This window comes from Mus caroli, chromosome 3 (genome assembly GCF_900094665.2).
Source record: "Mus caroli chromosome 3, CAROLI_EIJ_v1.1, whole genome shotgun sequence".
Classification (NCBI taxonomy): Eukaryota; Metazoa; Chordata; class Mammalia; order Rodentia; family Muridae; genus Mus; species Mus caroli.
In genome coordinates this window covers 25,019,249-25,041,278 of record NC_034572.1, presented here as the reverse complement: position 1 = coordinate 25,041,278, position 22,030 = coordinate 25,019,249, and the positions used below count along the sequence as shown (strand labels likewise).

Sequence of the window (22,030 nt, the reverse complement as noted above, 5' to 3'; positions counted from 1 at the left end):
GGTAATTACTCACTGCCTTTACAGCAATCTCCAGCCTTCCCAAATAGAAACCACATGCTCTAATAGACAGAAAATATTCAAAATACTTCTTAACTTGTTTACGAGGGAGATGCAATGTTAACTGCAGACTAATTCCTTGTTACTGAGAAAATTACACTGGAGTATAGACTTCAACATCAATTGAACCATTGACCCGGAGCCTGGTTATTGATGTCTTAGATCAAGCCTTCAAGGGTGGTAAACTAAGCTCTGACTAAGGAAACATCCCAGATTCAATGATTTTGAGACCAGACATAGACTCTACTTGTCCTGCAACAAAAGCCGCAGCCAGACAAGTCAAGAACATCTTCTGTTATTCCAACATACACACTGTGGATTTTCTTAGAGCCATCCTGCTACATGAACGAAGAGGCAAGAGCAACAGTTTATTTCCAAAACAGTGCAGCTCCTGCATTTACACTTGGTTGACTACCCATTAAGACATTTTCTCATAGTACGTTTAGTTTCAGAGGATAGATTCCTTTAAAAAAGAGTGTTCTTTTATAATTTCAATAATAAATGACTTGATAGTTTCTTGGAATTGCCCATAAGTGAATCAATATAATACAATCATGTGGGAAGTCTGTTACCCACCTCCATGGTGACTTTATTTAGTGTATCAAGTAATATAAATAGAACATGTATAGATAGAGCCTTTTTAAATACTGTCAGAACAGACTAAAGGATTTCCTCTGGTAGAAATCTGAAAATAAAAATCATCTCTTCTTACTAAAATCCTTGTGACAGTCCCTGAAGTGTTATTCACAAGCACACTGATGTGCAGAAGGACTGTCCAGTCTTTATCAGAAAAAAAAAAAAAAAAGCAATTGCTTAGCACTTCCTGTTTGTGGAGGGGGAAGGGGAAATTTCTGGAGAGTTTTGCTTGACTGAGTTCTATAAAAGCATCTTTGCATGAATTGTCTTAAACGTTTTCATTGTTTTGATTCAAGTTGTTGACTTGAGCATTCTGTATCTACAGTCAGTGATCACTGGAAAGTAGTAACTGTCAAATTTTATGTTTATTTCCTTGAAATAAATTGGTTTCAACAATTACCAGCAAAAGACATCATCTTTCCATATGTATAAAACACACACAGAAGCATTAAAGTGAGCTCACACATAAAGTAACTCATCTCCAGAAAAGTTTAAAAAAATGATGTTTAGCGATTTGATCTTATAATCCTGTAAGACTCAAATTGAGTAAAGTCTTGCTTGAAAGGGTGAAGGGTTACACAGTTTGGCTTTAAAATATACTTAGAAATCTTGGCACATCTTTAAGAAGGGGGTGTGCTACTTTATTGTCAAATTCTTAGTTAAAGGAGATAGCTCAGGACCACACTGGCTGCCCGATTCTCTCAGGATCAGAGCTGTCTCAGCCCTCTCCTCTGCTTCCCATACTCGGCGGACACACACTGAAGTCAAGCCCCGAGATAACTGAGGAAGATACACCAGCAAGTGAGCATGTTTCCCAAGGATGGGGGTTTCATCTGCAGGAAGGTTACCACAGCCATCGGTGTGAGAGGAAGTCAGAGGACGTGCTCATAGTTCATGGGAACCAGCAATCCAGGATGGGCCACATTCAATTTAGTTTCCTCCTCAGGCTTAAAATAGAGCCATTGTAAATTATGTCAGTCTTTCTCAAATCATGAAAATGATTGTTAAAAGGGTCTCCCAATACACAATGTGCATTGTTGTGTGGCTTTGATGTGTGAACGATGAGAGTGCATGATATAATGCTGATGAAATAGTGGGAGAACAGCTCCAGCCCTTCCCCACGGGGAGAGGGGAGAAAGGGGAAGATTGTGGATACGGGGAAGGCTGTTTACTCTGTCTCGGTGTATACAGTGCAGAATGTTTTCAATGCTCTGAAGTGTTTGTGCTAAACATATCTTTAATTTTTCAGACTCTGCTAGTGTTAGGAAGCAGGTGGGAGAAGCAATGCATTCTGGGCTGTGTCTTTTTCATAAATATTTAAACATACAAATATTATGAAAAATATTGTGCAGTGGGGGTGGGTGGGTGGGAAAGATTTACATTCTCTGTGTGAAATATTTGTGCTGCTTTGTAGACATTTGTCAGGTTGGATGCCTTGCTTTGGAATCTAGTAAAATGGCATTTTCTGTGTCCTGAGCATCCAAATCGCTGACTCCCAACTTCTATTCCTGGCTTCCTAATTGAAACTATTCTGGGTAAACCACTTGTGCTACTTGCTGAATCCAGAAGCAATTGTCATAAAGCCTGAGACTCTTTTTTGTTGTTTGCACACAGGTGAGGTCTGCCATAAATCCTATACTCAGTTTTCAAACCTTTGTCGTCATAAGCGCATGCATGCTGATTGCAGAACCCAAATCAAGTGCAAAGACTGTGGACAAATGTTCAGCACTACGTCTTCCTTAAATAAACACAGGAGGTTTTGTGAGGGCAAGAACCATTTTGCGGCAGGTGGATTTTTTGGCCAAGGCATTTCACTTCCTGGAACCCCAGCTATGGATAAAACGTCCATGGTTAATATGAGTCATGCCAACCCGGGCCTGGCTGACTATTTTGGCACCAATAGGCATCCTGCTGGTCTTACCTTTCCAACAGCTCCTGGATTTTCCTTTAGCTTTCCTGGTCTGTTTCCTTCGGGCTTATACCACAGGCCTCCTTTGATACCCGCTAGTCCTCCTGTTAAAGGATTATCAAGTACCGAACAGTCAAACAAATGTCAAAGTCCCCTCTTGACACATCCTCAGATACTGCCAGCTACACAGGATATTTTGAAGGCACTATCTAAACACCCACCTGTAGGGGACAATAAGCCAGTGGAACTGCTGCCCGAGAGGTCCTCTGAAGAGAGGCCCCTTGAGAAAATCAGTGACCAGTCAGAGAGTAGTGACCTTGATGATGTCAGTACACCAAGTGGCAGTGACCTGGAAACAACCTCGGGCTCTGATCTGGAAAGTGACCTTGAAAGTGATAAAGAGAAATGTAAAGAAAATGGTAAAATGTTCAAAGACAAAGTAAGCCCTCTGCAGAATCTGGCTTCGATAACTAATAAGAAAGAATACAACAATCATTCCGTTTTCTCAGCATCTGTAGAGGAGCAAAGTGCCGTGTCAGGAGCTGTGAATGATTCTATAAAGGCTATTGCGTCTATTGCTGAAAAATACTTTGGTTCCACAGGACTGGTGGGGCTGCAAGACAAAAAAGTTGGAGCGTTACCTTACCCTTCCATGTTTCCCCTCCCGTTTTTTCCAGCATTCTCTCAATCAATGTACCCATTTCCTGATAGAGACTTGAGGTCGTTACCTTTGAAAATGGAGCCCCAATCACCAAGTGAAGTTAAGAAACTGCAGAAGGGAAGCTCTGAGTCCCCTTTTGACCTCACCACTAAGAGAAAGGATGAGAAGCCCTTGACTTCAGGCCCCTCGAAGCCTTCAGGAACACCAGCCACAAGCCAAGACCAGCCCCTGGATCTAAGTATGGGCAGTAGGAGTAGAGCCAGTGGGACAAAGTTGACTGAGCCTCGAAAAAACCATGTATTTGGGGAAAAGAAAGGAAGCAACATGGATACTAGGCCATCTTCAGATGGCTCCTTGCAGCATGCCAGACCCACTCCCTTCTTCATGGACCCCATTTATAGGTAAGGATGATGGGAAGAGACAGCGGATGAGACAGATGTGTGAAGCGCGGGTTGTATGCTATGCCATCCCAGATCCCCTATGATCTCCCAGATCTCCACCCCCTCCTCCTTTTGATTACGAGGTTTAATCCCATGAACTCATAGTCTTAAATTTGGAAATTGACAGATTAATTTGGACTTATTTTTGGATGTCTCTGAAATTGAGGTTTTGGGATAGACCCACAGGATTTTTTTTATTTCAACAATACACTTATTTTCAAACATTGTCAGGAAGTGGAAAATATGAGAAAGTCATCTTTAAAGCAAGGCTCCTGAAGGATTAGCACTGATATGCAGGGGCATGTAAATGGGTTGCTTATTTAGAATGACACAAGACCTAGAACAGCCTGTCTTCTCTTTGCTAACCCAGTGGTATATATTGGTATGTATACTAAGTGCATTCTCTTTCTAAATAGATCTCTTAGAACCCCAAGTATGTGAAATAGTAATCACAAAATGGCTTTCTATTTAATGAGTAAGTTGCTTAAAATAAATCTATTTAATCCCATCATTACTTAGTTTCCTTTAGTATGTGTAAGCATTCTATAGGTAAATCATATATGTTTCATAGAATGTGTTTTACACAATATACTGTAACAGTTACCACAAAAAAACTATTTGGTTTTTGAATTTTAATTTTCTTTAACCATCATATTTATTATGCCTTTTACAGAGTATAGGACTTTTCAATTTACTCTGAAATTCAAATTCTGAATAGTCTCAAGACTTTGTGGAACATGTGGACTTTTTAATTGAATTTATGTAAGACAGGGTCATTTTCATAGTGTGCCTAGTGCTTCTTAATGAAGAGACTTGGCATTACTCTTTCAGTCAGTAATACTGATAAATAGCCTCTAGTTTATTCAGTGCTAGAACCGAAAGTCCCTGTCAGTGTCTTCTTCTAAAGTTTGCTAGTATACTAAATACGGTCTCCATTTCAACAAGAGAAACAGAAGAGCCCAGTACAAGAGCATGATAACATGGGCCAATCTTCACATTCCCTAGGCTGAGGCAGGAGCATCACAAGTTTGAGGCTAGCTTGAGTCTATGTAACAAGACTATATCTGGGGGAAAAGGAAGACAATCTAAAATGTCCTTGTGCTACCAGTGGTCATGTTTCAGCACTGATAGAATACCCATTGTGTCATCTTCATCACCTCTGACCTCCCTCAGCCCATGTCTGCTGACTTCAGTTTTATGGCTCCAGACCTTTCATTTTTTAAGAGGCAAAGTCTCATGAAAAACCCCAAAGCTTAGTGTTAGTGCCAGGCCCAGGGTACAGCTTAGCCTTGCAGCCTCCAGAATTTCATTCTGAAATGGACCTCTTATTGCTTACTTCACTAAGTAAAATAGTAGATCTAAAATACAGTATGAGTAAAATGTCGTGAGTTCACAGCTATTATGTTTCAATAGCATTTACCAAATTTGTTCTTGACATGAGCCTAAAACTCCCCATGCAGCCAAAGTTGACCTTTATCTCCTAACCCCTTCCTTCATTTCCTAAGTGGTCCCTAAGTCTGGCTTTCAGTTATAGCTTAAATGTGCTTAAATTTTCTTAAAAGGTAATTGCCAATAGCTGGTAAGAATGAATGTGTCTTACTTCGCTTCTCTAGATGCCTAACTGCAGAGAGAATGCAGGCATGTTTAAAGTTATTCCTATTTTCCAAACTTACTTCCTACCTTCCCTTGAAAGAGAGATAGAGACTATTTGAACATTTATATACCCATCTCACACATATGTTGCATATAAGTGTATGTACCTGAGCCCTTCTTGAATATCTGCAACAGAGCCCAGCTAACTTGGAAGTCCCCTTGCACCCAATAGGTAGATTTATGATAACTAGAGTGGATATTTAGAAGGATGTAGTTTTTGTTATAAAGTGGATTAAATTAAATCATCCCAGTTTTCACCGACCATTTCAAACTCTTCTAATGTCTTTGCTCCGTGTGAATCAGAAGTGTCCCAGCCTTGTACAGACTCCTGTTACTCAGTGACAGCAGCTTTCAAACTCCCTTTCCACCCTAGTCATCAAGTAGGATTTTTCCATTATCAAGTGGACTTTCTCCCTTTGAGGACTTAGAAGTGTCCAATGCCCCCTTTCCCAGGAGTGTTCTCCTTTTAAGTGTGTCCCAGTGAGAACTTCCATCGGCTTTGCTTCTTTGAGTGACACTGGCTGTCCTGTTACTGAGATTCAAGACTGACTCTCCCAAATCTGATTCTAACCTTCCAGAGTAGAGAAAAGAAAGCTAACTGACCCGCTTGAAGCTTTGAAAGAAAAATACTTGAGACCTTCTCCAGGATTCTTGTTTCACCCACAAGTAAGTATTTTGGATTTTAGATGTCAAGCTTGTAAACTTGTTGATCCTAAGAAGCAGGTGCAGTGGATTGAAAGAAACTTTAATAACACTAGTATTTTCTATGACGCTGCCATGCAAGAACACAGGAAATTTTAGCAAGACTAAAAACCCAAGCTTCTTAAAAGAAAAAGTCATCAGTATATGTGTAAAAATAACATTGTTTGGGTGTTAAATTGTTATGCGCCTTAACTGTTCACTGAGCTAAAGTGCATGTTGGAGCGAGTCAGACTCAGCTAAGGAAATAAATATTGAAGTCTTCTTTTGTGTTTAAAGTTTCCTGATATGAAGATATGGATCACACTGTGACTCGTCCCAACCTCATGAAGGTCACTCCTGTCCTTTCAGTGCTTAGATAAAAACAGGAAATGAGTCTACCTGACAAGTTGTTACCATAGAGGGTGAAGGAATTTATCTAGACACCACTGGGCATTCCAGGGAAGGTCTATAATTGCACAAGAATTCACCACAATACACAGAGCTATTTACTGAATGGAGCCAGGCCCATTTATCAAAAGACATACAGTTTCTCTTTGCAAAGCAGTATACTGAACAGTGCTATCTTGTGGCTTCATCTCTGGATCGCCACCCATTTAATTTTATTTTCTGAAGACTGGTTTACATATTAATCCACAGCTAGAGAGTCATGTTGAAAGTGCAAACATAATGCCTGGAATCTGCTTTTTAAAACTCACATTTCATTTTGTTGTGCTTTGTGTTTAAATGATGCAAGCTCTGATCTTTAAAGACACTGAAGATTTTAAAGAAGGTACCTGACAATTTGGTACATAAATTTGTTCTGTTGTAGTATATCCAAGCCATAAATGATAGTCCTCTAAGTAAACTGGTGAAAATCTCTTCCTTTTAGGTAGCAAAGGCATTAATTTGTCTTGGGATAGGAATCTTACCTTTTCTCTCATGTTCTTAGTTTTTCAATTTTCTTCCTTAATACCGAAACAAGGATGGGAGAACAGAAATCCAAACATCTGTTTTAGTTATACATAAAAACTTACTTCTGTTCCAAAATTCTCACTCTAATCTAAATTGAGAAAATATATGCTTAGGTATCAAAAGTTCCAGGAACATTCCACCATGGATTTTATATAGGAAGGTTAAGGACTAATACTGTTTACATAACCCCTTCACAGAAAGATCCAAATGCTGAAGCAGTGAATGTTTATCGGTAAATATTTGATATTTATACTGACCTAATAACACTTGCAAGGGTTCACAGTATAATAATCTGGAATACAAAATGTCCAATGTTTCAGATGTTGCATAAAAATACAACTCTCTTGATATATTCTTTTCTAATTATAAACAAAAGCACACATGCATCTATATTACTGTATACATTTAATAATAGTAACCAGTTTGCTTGCCTATTTTTATTATATAAAATGTCTAGCAATTAAGCAGTAAAAAGATGAATACTATAGGGTATGATAGAATGAAGAAAACAGGAATGGGGTTTAGAGTCTGAGCAGTTTCTTCTATCTGGGTGTTAGTTTTCTTATCTATGAAAATTTTCTGAACATGTTGACTTCAAGGTGCCCATGGCCTCTAAAAACCAATGGCCAGCCTTGGTCATTGTGCCACTTAATAAAGTGGCTAAGTTCATTTACCAATAATTACATGTGTAGGACTGTATTATAAATGTGGAATTTATTTATATTTAATAAGAGAATATGAAGGAATATGTCATATTTTAGTATTCTCAAAGGTAACGGTGAATATGACAGGTAAGGGCTGTGCCCATTGCTCACAGCACAGTAGTGGCCCCTCCTGTAGACCCTCTGAGGAATGCCATGGGAATACAGGGGGAGTGTATTTCCTTCCCACCTACAGTGTCACATTTTGGTGTGTGGACTGCCTGTTGCTATGTGTTGTTGTTAGGACCCAGTAATGACAACAAAAGTTAATTTGCAGTACTTAGTGTGTCTCAGATCAGACAAATAGAAGTGGATTCCTGCCATTCTGTATTCAGTCTCTGTATAATGCCAATATCATATGTGCTGGGCAGTGAGGACTACCACAGGGGACTTCGGAGGAACAGAAGTGGTAGATAGATATTCAGGGTGCCTAATTCACAAGCTATTTCCAAACTACAGTGGAGCACTGTTTAAAGTGCCATTCCTGCAGTCTTAATAAGTAATACTTAGTAGGTGAACTCCTGGGATACACGCAGGAGAAGCTTAGCTCTACCTTCAAGTTCACTGTCTTTGGAGAGGTGTGTTCTTTCAGAAAACTGCTCATGTCCCAGTGTTAGTCATTTTGTTTGTCTTTTTGTTTTTGTTTTTGTATTCTATCAATTCCATTCTAACCTCAACTAATAAAACAAAGGGTTTGGGATTAGGAGTAATTGTGGCACAAAGTGTTTTTATTATTTATAATTAGTAAGAGTGTTTGGTTTTGAGGAAGATTGTTTAGTTCTTTGTGTATAATAGGAGAAAACATGGCTTTACAGGGTAGCTATAAATTGCAAGGTTTACCAAGAGGGTATACTTGACACTGTGTCTGGTTTCTGAAAGAAACTAATGGACATCCTTAGAAATGGATGTGCAGGTCTCCCATGGTGAGGATAAAGTCCCTGTAGTAAGCATCTCATGTCCTGATCTACTTTATAAGCCATGGCTTCTCCATGTACCCTGGGCTGTTTAGAAAGGTGGTTATTGTGTCCTTGGTATGACCATACTATGTAGATGCTATAAGTAAACACAGAAAGGTTAGCCCCTGCTATCAGGGTTTTCCACAATTTAACAGTTAAACAAATGCTTTGGTAAGACCATTTTAAGACTCTTCCCATTTAAAATTCACTGAAGCAAATGTAGGAGTTGCTGACATTCACTGTCTGTTTTTCAGGCTACCACACAATAAAGAGGATATCACATTCTAAGATATCAGATTTCTCTTGGCACATTTTCTCAGTTGCTTTAGAAAACTGTGAAGACATATACCAAGTTTGGCTAATGGCATGCCATGGAGAAGCCAAGCTTTACATTATTTTAAACACAATCCCTCCAAACAAGTCAGTCTTTAGACAATAATAAGAGAATAAGTCAATACATATTTATTGATTTTTACTCAAAGACTGTTAGACTATCTTACTGTTTATGGGATTACAGTGTTTTAAATTGTGTCAAAGTATTTAAAACATACATAACTCAGATATGTTCAAATTAAGAGATAAGTCCTTAGAGTCTAAGTTTCTCCTCTCAGTACTTGGAGAAGCAATTTGTGCTCTCAGGCCCTTGGAAGATTCTGCTTCTCTTCTTCAGATCAAGAAGGTAGTTGACTAATGGGAGTAATGAGCACTGTAGATGTTCTCCCTGAATACAGAGTTGAAGATTATCCCTGGTTCTTTAGATTGAATTCTAATTTTGAAAAAGAAAGCACAGCCACAAAGAGATAAAGTGGAGAGAATATGTTGCTGAGTAATACCACAGACTGTTCACTTTTCTAGTTCCTGGTCAGGTCATCTTCATTCATGCCACAGATCACTGGCAATGAAGTAAAAACCATTGGTGATTATATCCAAGTCAAAGTGGCTATGACTCATGGTTTGATTTTCCTACACTTTTGATATTATTCTTAGTTATTTTCATACTTTATTTTCATAGATCTGATGTTTTTCATCTATATCAAGGACCTTTTGCCCAAGCTTTCTCTTTTGTTCAGTTGCTTACATTGCCTGACCGTGTGTCTACTACATTTCAAGGAGCTGAGGATAACATAACATATTCCAGGCTGTCGCTTACACACTGTTGTGGGAAATGCACATGTTCTTTGCCTTTCATATTCTATTTTGCTTTCATATTGGCACATTTCTTACCTGTTACCAAGCTTATGCAAGCATGGAATGTTTCTACTAACTGATATTTTCAAGGGTTTAAACTTCAGCCTTTGATAGAGCATCTAAGCCATGGAGGCTTTCCCTGAAGACTGTGACCATCATTGTCACAAATAACTATAACATTTTTATCCCTTCCTCCTATGATATATTCTGAGGACCAACAACCCAAGTCCCTTACTACCAAGCATGGAATTCCAAATAACAATTTCAACAAAAGAATTATCTTTTATTATATAATTATTCCCATTTTAGTAAATGCCATATTTGCCTGATTATTGATGTGGTAGAAATACAACAGACTGGATTATGGCAGGAAATTGCCTTAAATGAAATGAAAACAGAATTTGGGAAATTTAGGACCATGGCTTTGTAGTGAATAATATAAAAGGAAGGATTCCCCTGTCTGATTATGGGTTCCATAGCACACAGTAGGTAGCTTTCCTAGAGTGGCTGTCATTCTGGTTTCTATCCAAGTTTGGTTCAATGATTAATTTAAGGAAGCAGAGGAAACTCACCAGTGTTATACATAGACTTAACTTTATTTCTAGAACTTTTACTGAAGATAGAGTTACATGATAAGTAAAAATTATCAGATTAGAATAAATGCTCATTTCTCAGAGGAGAGATTGCAGTAAAGTTCCAACACAGAAGTAATTTTCTGTTTCTGTTTCAATTTTGCTACCAGTTCCCACTACCTGACCAGAGAACCTGGGTAAGTTCCTTGCATTTTTGACTAAAGTAATGTAGCATTAAAGAGAATAGAGCTTATTATGAATGCCAGGCAGACACGAATCTGGAGCTGTCCATGACATGATAGGGGTGAAGCACACAATTTCCCTGCTCATTCAACGGCAGAGTATTCTCAGTAGAACGGGGCATTTAATAAGCTGAAAATGACTTATGCAACAACTTAATTTGCTAAGTCACACCCATTCCACATAATTATACTTTGATATTTGTTTCCTCATATAGACTCTCTATGGGGAGTTTTGAAATGAATCATTAAGTAGAAACCATTATTATTTGGGGACAACACATTGCAGATATTTTTTGATAAAGCCTCACGCAGTATAAGACCTGAACTTGTGTAGAAACACAGACTGATTCTGGAGTTTCAACTCCTCTATCCCGAGGCAGAAATTTCCCCTGCTGTTTGGAGACAGATATAAAACTAAACTTTTGTACCTAAGTACTGAATGGACTTTTCAGGATTAGGTCTCAGTTCTGTAACTTTTCGCTGTGATGTAGTATGAGTAAATCTGGTTTCATTTCATGAAGCAAGGGATAGGCTTATTTCTTTTATACAGGGAGTTGTACATGGAAGGAAGAATCCTTGTTTTATATTTTACCCTGAAGTAGAACTTGGTGGATGGGTAACATGCATTTCAGATTTTCACATAGATGTCCATGTGTTCACATCATCACTCAAAATGGCCTGCTTCACAGGGGTACAGACAACCTTGGGGTAGTGTGTGTATCCTAGAGTCATATTGTTTTCCTATCTGAACTTAGTTAGATAGAATACATTAGCACTTACTTATTTCTTGTAATTATTCTTTACCATGAGTTTGTCCATTTTTTTTCTATTGTGGAGTATGTGATGAATTGTGAATTCACTATTGTTGAACATCTAAGTATTAATCTCATGTATTAAAAAGTATAAAAATATTTATTAGCAGTGAGGGGAGAGCATGAGAGATGGTGTGGGCTCCAGTGAGAAAGCATGCAAGTTCCTACTTTAATCGTGCTAAGCTGTACAACAGTGGGTATTTCCTTGGAATATTCTGACCAGTACTTTCTAGATGCTCCTCTGTCTTCTCCAGCACAGGTCTGTTCTGAGCTTCATGTCTCAGTTTTCTTATCCTTCCTAGGATACAGTGTGATTTAGACACTTGCCATGTTGTTACCCACTTTAACCTCATGATGCTGACCACTGTGCTTGTCATTCCACCCATGGACCAAGCCACTGACCAGCTAGGTTTCCTTCTGCGTTACCACGGCAATGTCTGGAAAGACTCCGTTCCACCAAGTCAGTTTTCAAGGCTGTGACTTACACTTGTGTTATAAAATTGATACTCGTGATAAATACTGAAGACGGGGGCTTATAATTCTCGATGTCAAATAAACTCTCAGTGATTTTGTCATCATGACTGTTGAACTTGATTCACCAGTGAGATAAACATAAAATATGAGTATTTATTTCTCCCTCAAATGACCACGGTTTTGAGGTTTCTCAAGATTATTAAGTAAACAAATATAGAAATCTACTGACTCCATGAACTTTCCCATCCTGTTGTTTATGAACAGTTAGTTGTTTTATGATAAAGTCATATGCAATCTAACTGGGAGTCACTAGTTCTCATAATTCATTGTGTGCTTGGACAGACATATTATTTCCCATAATCAGGTTGTCACTTTAATAGTTTTGATGAGAAACTTTCCAGGACTTCAGTAATTAGCACTCAGATAATAAATATTATGCTAAGCACTTACATCCATGTTGGTGAATTTTTTTTAAATTACTCAACTATGTGTGATGAGGCACATAGATACAATTTGGTGTAGGAGCTAGGGAATTGTGTCTAATATAATTTGCATTAGTATAAAGTTAATAGCCTCTTGGGGACTGGAAGGGAGAGAAATAACTTCCTTCTCCAGACATCTGGCTGTAGATACTATTAAAGACTATTATATATATATATGCAAATAAAATTAATACTCTATTGGAAAAAACTCTCATTTGCTGATCTTAGATTAATTGAAGATATTAATGGGTCATATGACAATACACTACTAGAACATAAAGTGGGTACTCTCTTTCCTTCAGTTTCCCTGAATTTTTATTAGTTGTAGCTCAGTTTTCTTTTTATTGGATTTGTCCTAATTAAATAATATAAATTACATCTAGCCATATTCTACTATATTAATCTAATTTTATCTTGACTTTTAAAAACACCAAGTCACTAGACTGTGGTGGCATATGCCTTTAATACCAGCACTAGAGAGGCAGAGGCAGGCTGAGTTCTATGAGTTTGAAGCCAGCCTGACCTACAGAGCAAGTTCCAGGACAGCCAAAGCTACACAGAGAAATCTTATCTTTAAAAAATAAAAATAAATAAGTAAATAAATACATATAAAGTCAGACTTTAAATTCAATATCACAATATGCACTATTTCTATATAAGATAGATAAGCTATGTTTCTTCTGGAGGAGTATCACAAGTCAGACCAGATAGAAGGAGAAAGCTGAAGTTTTTAAACTCATATATTAAATAACCCAATAAGGTATGGGTCTGATCAGCATTGGTCACAGAATGGCTAGATTAGACTAAGCACCAACTGCATGTTGTATAAATTGCCTCTGTCTGTTCAAACAGTGATGCTTAATCACTTTGACTGAGAGCAAGTGATGCAAGAATGAATCTCATGAGGAGGAAAGGAAGGTGGAACGAGAGCTTGGTGTCTAGCTAGCTGAGCAGCATCTCTCTCTGTCTCTCTGTCTCTGTCTCTGTCTCTGTCTCTCTCTCTCTCTGTGCATATGTGTATGTTTGTGTGAGAGTGTGTTTATATCTATATGTATATTTGTGTGTGCATACATCTGTGTGTATATGTGTAAGTGTGTGTGCATGTTTGTGTATGAGTATGTATGTATTTATGTGTGAGTATGTGTGTGTACATGTATGTACATGCATATGCTTTCCTGTGTTTATAATGCTCATAGCTATCCTTTGCTCAGCTTCCATAGTTGGCTTTTCTCTTCTCCATCCCAATCCTCTTTTCATTGGACCCCAGAAGTCAAAGCTAGGTGTGGCTTTTAAGAAAAACAATTGAGTAATGTCTATTTTTTTCCTACTGTCTTTGGGGATGTCATCCTGCTGCTGTTGAATCTGTAATATATTTTCTTATTTCTGATGCCTTTCCCACATTGAAACTGTTGGAGGTGATGTAAGCTCACTGATCTTTCTTCAGAAAGGATCGGGCCATTAGCAGCTCCTAACACAAGACACAGTTCTCAGCAGCCAATTGCTCTCAAATAACTCAAAGGACTCATACTTTCTGTGAGCTAGAGATGAAAGCTGAAAATAATACCAGTTCTGAGTAGGCTGCTTTCCGTGAAAGAGGAAAAGTGTTTCTAACAAGATGCATTGCTGCCACAATCTGAGTGTGCGCAAGAGGAGCATTCAAATTACTTAAAATTACTTAATAATGAAACATTACCCAAATGTTAAATGTACATAAATAAAATATTTATAACCACCACCCATGCACCCACGGCTCTGCCCTCTGAATGCGTGAGAACACTGTGACCCTTCTCTTGCTTCTTACTGCTTGTCAGATTGCAGACCAGAGGTTATTTTTCACTTAGATAATTTATTCCATGGTAGATAGGTTATCAAAATGATTTTCTGCAAGGAACAATTAGGAGGAATAGATGCAAATAAAATAGCATCATAAGCTATTTCTGAATTGATTTTTAATAAATAAACTGAATGTGTTAACACTGGCTGGAAACGGGTAACGACTGTGTTCGGTGGGGACAGGCTTTCCACCAAGCACTCCGACTGGCGTCATCATTCCATATCTTTGTCCTGTGATCAGTATGTGTCGAAATCCTTCATAGTGACAAATGTGCTGTCCACTTGCATCTGTGGAGAATGTTTTAGCTGCTGAGTGATTATGAATCAAACCCTTGAGCTTAGAGCCCTCACTGCCTCCCAATTCGCTCACATTTGTCGTCTGGCAAGTAAATGTATCTTGACTTTCCTCTGAGATATTTTTTTATGTGCTGTGTTTGATGAAAGACACTTGGCAAATTGGCAGTGGTACCCTGTACATTGCAATTTGTAACCAGCATTAGGAGTCCAGACATGAAATGAGAGGGCAGGTTCCAGGATAAAGAGGAAAGAGAGAGAGAGAGAGAGAGAGAGAGAGAGAGAGAGAGAGAGAGAGAGAGAGAGAGAGAGAGAGAGGTGTCTAGAACATGAATAGTCATTTGAAGAATTAAACATACAACATACTCATTGTAGGAAGAAAATAATATTTGGGATTTTGGCTTTAGCTTGTGAAGTTTATGGTATTCTGTCTAGCTCTCTGTCCAGAAAAATTCACACCTTGTTACTTTTTCTTTTGAGCAAAAGACATACTGGGTTTCCTTTTAAACTTGATCTTGTAAAAAACATCTCTCTCTGTGTCTTGATGTCTCATTAGAAAAAACAAAAATGTGTGCTTTTCATTAGCCACTTTTTTGAATTTGCAGTTGCTCCCTAGATCCTTGTTTCTGCCACCAAAGCTCTTTCAGACATATGCAGAGTGTGTATGAAATACTTGTAGTTGGTATTTCTTTGGTAATTTAGCGAAAAACAAATTAACTGAACAAGATGGCCTGAATGATAGTCGTGCCTGTTCAAAATGCTGTAGTTCATAGTTCCCCAATAAAATGTATGCAGCAAGGAAGCAGCATTTGAGGAAAGTTGCAGGAAAAAGGAGAATCTACTAAATCGACGATAAAAACCAAACTAATGAAAAGAAACTAAGGTCCTCTAAGCATGAGTCCTTCAAACACGACATTGGGGGGATGGTAAGCAAACCACGTGCATCCGTTAGAGTCTGGCAAGAGTGTGAGTGTGAGTGTGTGTGTGTGTGTGTGTGTGTGTGTGTGTTAGAGTGGGAGCAGCTCTCTCACGTGATAATAGCCATTCCACATGACATTATCTGAAGACACCGTAAACTCATTTAAACTAGATCTGTTTAGAATAAATGATTGTTTCATCAAATTTCCTTTGTTTATGATCCCCCTAAAAATTTGTATTTTCCAGATTCTAATTTAACACAGCACTAAGGAGTACAGTTTTTACACATTGAACTTTTGTTTCTGGATGGCATACATTTTGCTTAAGCTGTACCCTTTGAAGACTTTATGTTCTTTCTTGCTGTCAATTCTTCTCATTGAACACCATGGCTCTTATATTCTTAATTATTTATGCATACTGGGTAGCATCTTTCCCTAAAATTTTCTGTTTCTCATCGATAGCATAGTGTTGTCAATTATATAAAGTCTTACTTGGTTTTATTGTCTCTGTGGGGAATTCCTTTACTCAAATCACATTACTATGATGTGGTCTAACCGTTTCACTGTGGTAGAATGCACCTAGCTTAGTTTTTCTTTTCTTTTTATTTTTTAGCAGAGCATGAGAAATGTATTTACCAACTGGATACATGACAGAATACTACTATTTTTTTTAAGTAACAAACAAAAAAAGAAACCTAAAAATTTATATGAGGTCTAATTATATACCCTATGAAACTTCAAAATAATGATGAATTAACACGTTGCTAGAAAAGTTCATTTTATCATTAAAAATGTATTTCTCAATGAAATCAAATGAAGTTGGTAAAATATTTATCAATATAAATAATCTTAGTAAAGTGCTATTTTCACACTAAAAACAAAGATTCAAAGTTTGTTTAGCCATCATTCTGAGAAGGAAGTGTTCGTTTTTCAAATCCATCAATTGTCCCGTTGTTATCACTGAAACCCCACAGTCTCTCTCAGAATCTGTTGCATGTAGAAGATTTGAAGTCTTCCCGTAGATTAGGGAGAGATCAGCAATGATCTCAAACCCTTCACGGTCCGCGTTTCTTCCTTTCAGATGTCAGCAATTGAGAACATGGCAGAAAAGCTGGAAAGCTTCAGCGCCCTGAAACCTGAGGCCAGCGAGCTCCTGCAGTCCGTGCCCTCCATGTTCAGCTTCCGAGCTCCTCCCAACACCCTGCCAGAGAACCTGCTGCGGAAGGGGAAAGAGCGCTACACCTGCAGGTATGAGGAGCTGGAACACCGACCAGCTGGAAATCTCCCCTTTGTTCTAAAACAGCCTGTTGTCTGTTTTACAAGTTAATCTTTTTTTTTTTTTAGATTTATTTATTTATTATATGTAAATACACTGTAGCTGTCTTCAGACACACCGGAATAGGGCATCAGATTTCATTACGGTTGGCTGTGAGCCACCATGTGGTTGCTGGGATTTGAACTCAGGACCTTTGAATGAGCAGTCAGTGCTCTTAACTGCTGAGCCATCTCTCCAGCCCTTTACAAATTAATCTTAGGTGGATGCCCCAAAGCAGTCATGATAGATCTCAGCTATTTCAAAGTGCTCTTTATTTAGTGAATATATAAAAATGGTGGTTTAAAAATGATTGTTAAAAATGAATTTGAACACTGACCATTTGGTGGAAAGAAGCAGACACGGGTGCAAATCCCGTTTACCCGTCTCACTTGAGTAGCTAAGAACTTTCTTTCACAGTTAATTTTTGTTTGTTTGTTTTGCTTTTGTTTGTTTGTTTGTTTGTTTTCAAGACAGGGTTTCTCTGTATATCCTTGGCTGTCCTGGAACTCACTTTGTAGACCAGGCTGGCCTTGAACTCAGAAATCCACCTGCCTCTGCCTCCCAAGTGCTGGGATTAAAGGCGTGCANCACTTGGCAAATTGGCAGTGGTACCCTGTACATTGCAATTTGTAACCAGCATTAGGAGTCCAGACATGAAATGAGAGGGCAGGTTCCAGGATAAAAGAGAAAGGGAAAGAGAGAGAGAGAGAGAGAGAGAGAGAGAGAGAGAGAGAGAGAGAGAGAGAGAAAGAGAGCTAACTAGAACATGAATAGTCATTTGAAGAATTAAACATACAACATACTCATTGTAGGAAGAAAATAATATTTGGGATTTTGGCTTTAGCTTGTGAAGTTTATGGTATTCTGTCTAGCTCTCTGTCCAGAAAAATTCACACCTTGTTACTTTTTCTTTTGAGCAAAAGACATACTGGGTTTCCTTTTAAACTTGATCTTGTAAAAAACATCTCTCTCTGTGTCTTGATGTCTCATTAGAAAAAACAAAAATGTGTGCTTTTCATTAGCCACTTTTTTGAATTTGCAGTTGCTCCCTAGATCCTTGTTTCTGCCACCAAAGCTCTTTCAGACATATGCAGAGTGTGTATGAAATACTTGTAGTTGGTATTTCTTTGGTAATTTAGCGAAAAACAAATTAACTGAACAAGATGGCCTGAATGATAGTCGTGCCTGTTCAAAATGCTGTAGTTCATAGTTCCCCAATAAAATGTATGCAGCAAGGAAGCAGCATTTGAGGAAAGTTGCAGGAAAAAGGAGAATCTACTAAATCGACGATAAAAACCAAACTAATGAAAAGAAACTAAGGTCCTCTAAGCATGAGTCCTTCAAACACGACATTGGGGGGATGGTAAGCAAACCACGTGCATCCGTTAGAGTCTGGCAAGAGTGTGAGTGTGAGTGTGTGTGTGTGTGTGTGTGTGTGTGTGTGTTAGAGTGGGAGCAGCTCTCTCACGTGATAATAGCCATTCCACATGACATTATCTGAAGACACCGTAAACTCATTTAAACTAGATCTGTTTAGAATAAATGATTGTTTCATCAAATTTCCTTTGTTTATGATCCCCCTAAAAATTTGTATTTTCCAGATTCTAATTTAACACAGCACTAAGGAGTACAGTTTTTACACATTGAACTTTTGTTTCTGGATGGCATACATTTTGCTTAAGCTGTACCCTTTGAAGACTTTATGTTCTTTCTTGCTGTCAATTCTTCTCATTGAACACCATGGCTCTTATATTCTTAATTATTTATGCATACTGGGTAGCATCTTTCCCTAAAATTTTCTGTTTCTCATCGATAGCATAGTGTTGTCAATTATATAAAGTCTTACTTGGTTTTATTGTCTCTGTGGGGAATTCCTTTACTCAAATCACATTACTATGATGTGGTCTAACCGTTTCACTGTGGTAGAATGCACCTAGCTTAGTTTTTCTTTTCTTTTTATTTTTTAGCAGAGCATGAGAAATGTATTTACCAACTGGATACATGACAGAATACTACTATTTTTTTTAAGTAACAAACAAAAAAAGAAACCTAAAAATTTATATGAGGTCTAATTATATACCCTATGAAACTTCAAAATAATGATGAATTAACACGTTGCTAGAAAAGTTCATTTTATCATTAAAAATGTATTTCTCAATGAAATCAAATGAAGTTGGTAAAATATTTATCAATATAAATAATCTTAGTAAAGTGCTATTTTCACACTAAAAACAAAGATTCAAAGTTTGTTTAGCCATCATTCTGAGAAGGAAGTGTTCGTTTTTCAAATCCATCAATTGTCCCGTTGTTATCACTGAAACCCCACAGTCTCTCTCAGAATCTGTTGCATGTAGAAGATTTGAAGTCTTCCCGTAGATTAGGGAGAGATCAGCAATGATCTCAAACCCTTCACGGTCCGCGTTTCTTCCTTTCAGATGTCAGCAATTGAGAACATGGCAGAAAAGCTGGAAAGCTTCAGCGCCCTGAAACCTGAGGCCAGCGAGCTCCTGCAGTCCGTGCCCTCCATGTTCAGCTTCCGAGCTCCTCCCAACACCCTGCCAGAGAACCTGCTGCGGAAGGGGAAAGAGCGCTACACCTGCAGGTATGAGGAGCTGGAACACCGACCAGCTGGAAATCTCCCCTTTGTTCTAAAACAGCCTGTTGTCTGTTTTACAAGTTAATCTTTTTTTTTTTTTAGATTTATTTATTTATTATATGTAAATACACTGTAGCTGTCTTCAGACACACCGGAATAGGGCATCAGATTTCATTACGGTTGGCTGTGAGCCACCATGTGGTTGCTGGGATTTGAACTCAGGACCTTTGAATGAGCAGTCAGTGCTCTTAACTGCTGAGCCATCTCTCCAGCCCTTTACAAATTAATCTTAGGTGGATGCCCCAAAGCAGTCATGATAGATCTCAGCTATTTCAAAGTGCTCTTTATTTAGTGAATATATAAAAATGGTGGTTTAAAAATGATTGTTAAAAATGAATTTGAACACTGACCATTTGGTGGAAAGAAGCAGACACGGGTGCAAATCCCGTTTACCCGTCTCACTTGAGTAGCTAAGAACTTTCTTTCACAGTTAATTTTTGTTTGTTTGTTTTGCTTTTGTTTGTTTGTTTGTTTGTTTTCAAGACAGGGTTTCTCTGTATATCCTTGGCTGTCCTGGAACTCACTTTGTAGACCAGGCTGGCCTTGAACTCAGAAATCCACCTGCCTCTGCCTCCCAAGTGCTGGGATTAAAGGCGTGCACCACCACACCCAGCAATTATTTTCAAGCAAATGTAGAATACTGCATTCATTTAGAATCAAGCATATATTTTTTAATTGCTGCGCCCCTAATTTTGAATAAAGCTATTTGCACAGGACAAATGAGGTCCATAAGTGGGGAAAGCTGGCTAACACATTTCTTGGGTCTCATTGGGGAAAGAGGAAAGCTTCTTTTATGCTTCGACTGTGTTTCCTAGTTGTGCGTAATAACTTCTTAATCATTTTCAAATTTGTACTATTTGATTTAAGTACATCAATTTCTCTACTCTTTGGACAAACTGTCACTTTCTTTCCAAAAAATCCAAAAAAACAAAACAAAAAATTTTCGTGGAAATACCTTAATGATTGAAATCTTAGGCTCTTGTCTGGTCTGTTACCACTTGTGGTGTTAGGAGATGTCACTGTGTCTGAGCTGTAAAATGAGTTGGAATATGTTTACATCAAACCAGATTCACAAACGCTTGTCATTTTTTCCCCTGTTCTCTGATTTAGTTTTGTGGGTGTAAAGATATGGAGTTAATAAAATAGACTCACGGGGCTGATCAGGACTAATGCCTTTTTTCATACACTACTCACTTAGGTGTGAACAAATTCAACCAGATCGCCTAATGCAGCCTTCATTTGTAGTTATTTATAACTTTAGAATGGCTTTGGTGCAGATTGTAAATGCTAGAGACATGTGTTGCCTGCAGAGTTAATTAAGCCACGGATAAGCATTTGAGCACTCTGTGCTGTGGTGGAACAGTGAGCTATGCTGACTTTCTCTTATGGATATTTTTTCTTCAAAGGTACTGTGGCAAGATATTTCCAAGGTCTGCGAACCTAACACGGCACTTGAGAACCCACACAGGAGAGCAACCTTACAGGTTAGACAGTCGTTTTTCTAAATATCTTGATAAATGCTGTAATAGTCAATGCTCATTAGGTCACGGTGTATTAAGAACTAGTTTGCGGCATATTTAAATGCATACTAAAATTTGAGAATATCTGCTAGGGTCTAAACTAGGAATGTCTTTTCTTCATCAAATAGGACTTCTTAGTTTTAAGTCAACAATATTTAGTATAATTTCGAATAGCCTATATGCATTTAGAAGGTGTTAGCACCTTTAAAAATCAGTATCATTTTAGTTTATAAAACTGAGAACACTAAAATTGCTGTCATTCTAGCCTCGAGTCTCTGCCAGGAGTTAACATCCAAATATATCTGCTTCCTTCGTACAGCTAAGTCATCGTCCACAGATCTCAACAGGGGGTTTAAGAAACAAATATCTTGAACCTCAGAAGAAGGAAAAAAATGTTTAGATTTAGAGATTCAACAGATAGAGTATTCTAGGAAAAGGGCCAGTTCTATCAATAGTCTCTTATTCTGTTAAATGCTAAAATTAACCAAACTACACACAGGGCCCAGGTAACTGCAACATCACTGCTTACAATACAGTGAAAACAGCAACATGGCTAGTTTTAAAGTGTAACTCATTATTTAAAGTGTAATACTTTGCCCTCAGTATTAGAATTCGGGTTAGGATCTCTCCAAGAGTGAATAGAATGTATCGTAAGCAATGTTACAGTTTTTTTTGTCCCTTTCAGTTCTTAAGGGAAGTGTGATTAGTATAATTATGTTGGCCTGAACACTAATTTTTTCATTACAATAAAAATTACCTTGTTTCAAAGTTATTGTTTATAAACATGAGAAAGAAATAAAAGGGCATGAGAGATGGCTCAGCTGCTTGACGTGGGACAGTTCATAATGCCTGGAGTTTCATTCAGGGGTATTTGAAGCCTCTGGATTCCACAGTCACCTTTAGTCACAGGCACATTCCTTCTCTCCTATACTTGCATTTAATGAAACATGTAAATCTTAAAAGGAGAGAATAAAAAAATAGAAAGGCTTATGCTCATTCAAAGATAATTGATATTTTAGAAGAAGCTCTGAAAATTTGTGTTTTTCTTTTTTTTTTTTT

At 38.0% G+C, this 22,030-nt stretch overlaps 1 protein-coding gene across 1 annotated transcript in view; it reads left to right on the top strand.

The window, feature by feature from the left end:
* Nucleotides 1–22,030, top strand: part of Mecom (MDS1 and EVI1 complex locus) — a 555,241-nt gene that overhangs the window by 520,167 nt on the left and 13,044 nt on the right. The window contains exons 8-12 of the mRNA XM_021157314.2: nucleotides 2,308–3,664; nucleotides 5,935–6,022; nucleotides 10,597–10,623; nucleotides 16,562–16,728; nucleotides 20,858–20,935. Coding sequence (XP_021012973.1) covers nucleotides 2,308–3,664; nucleotides 5,935–6,022; nucleotides 10,597–10,623; nucleotides 16,562–16,728; nucleotides 20,858–20,935 — 1,717 coding nt within the window. The remainder of the gene's footprint in view (nucleotides 1–2,307; nucleotides 3,665–5,934; nucleotides 6,023–10,596; nucleotides 10,624–16,561; nucleotides 16,729–20,857; nucleotides 20,936–22,030) is intronic.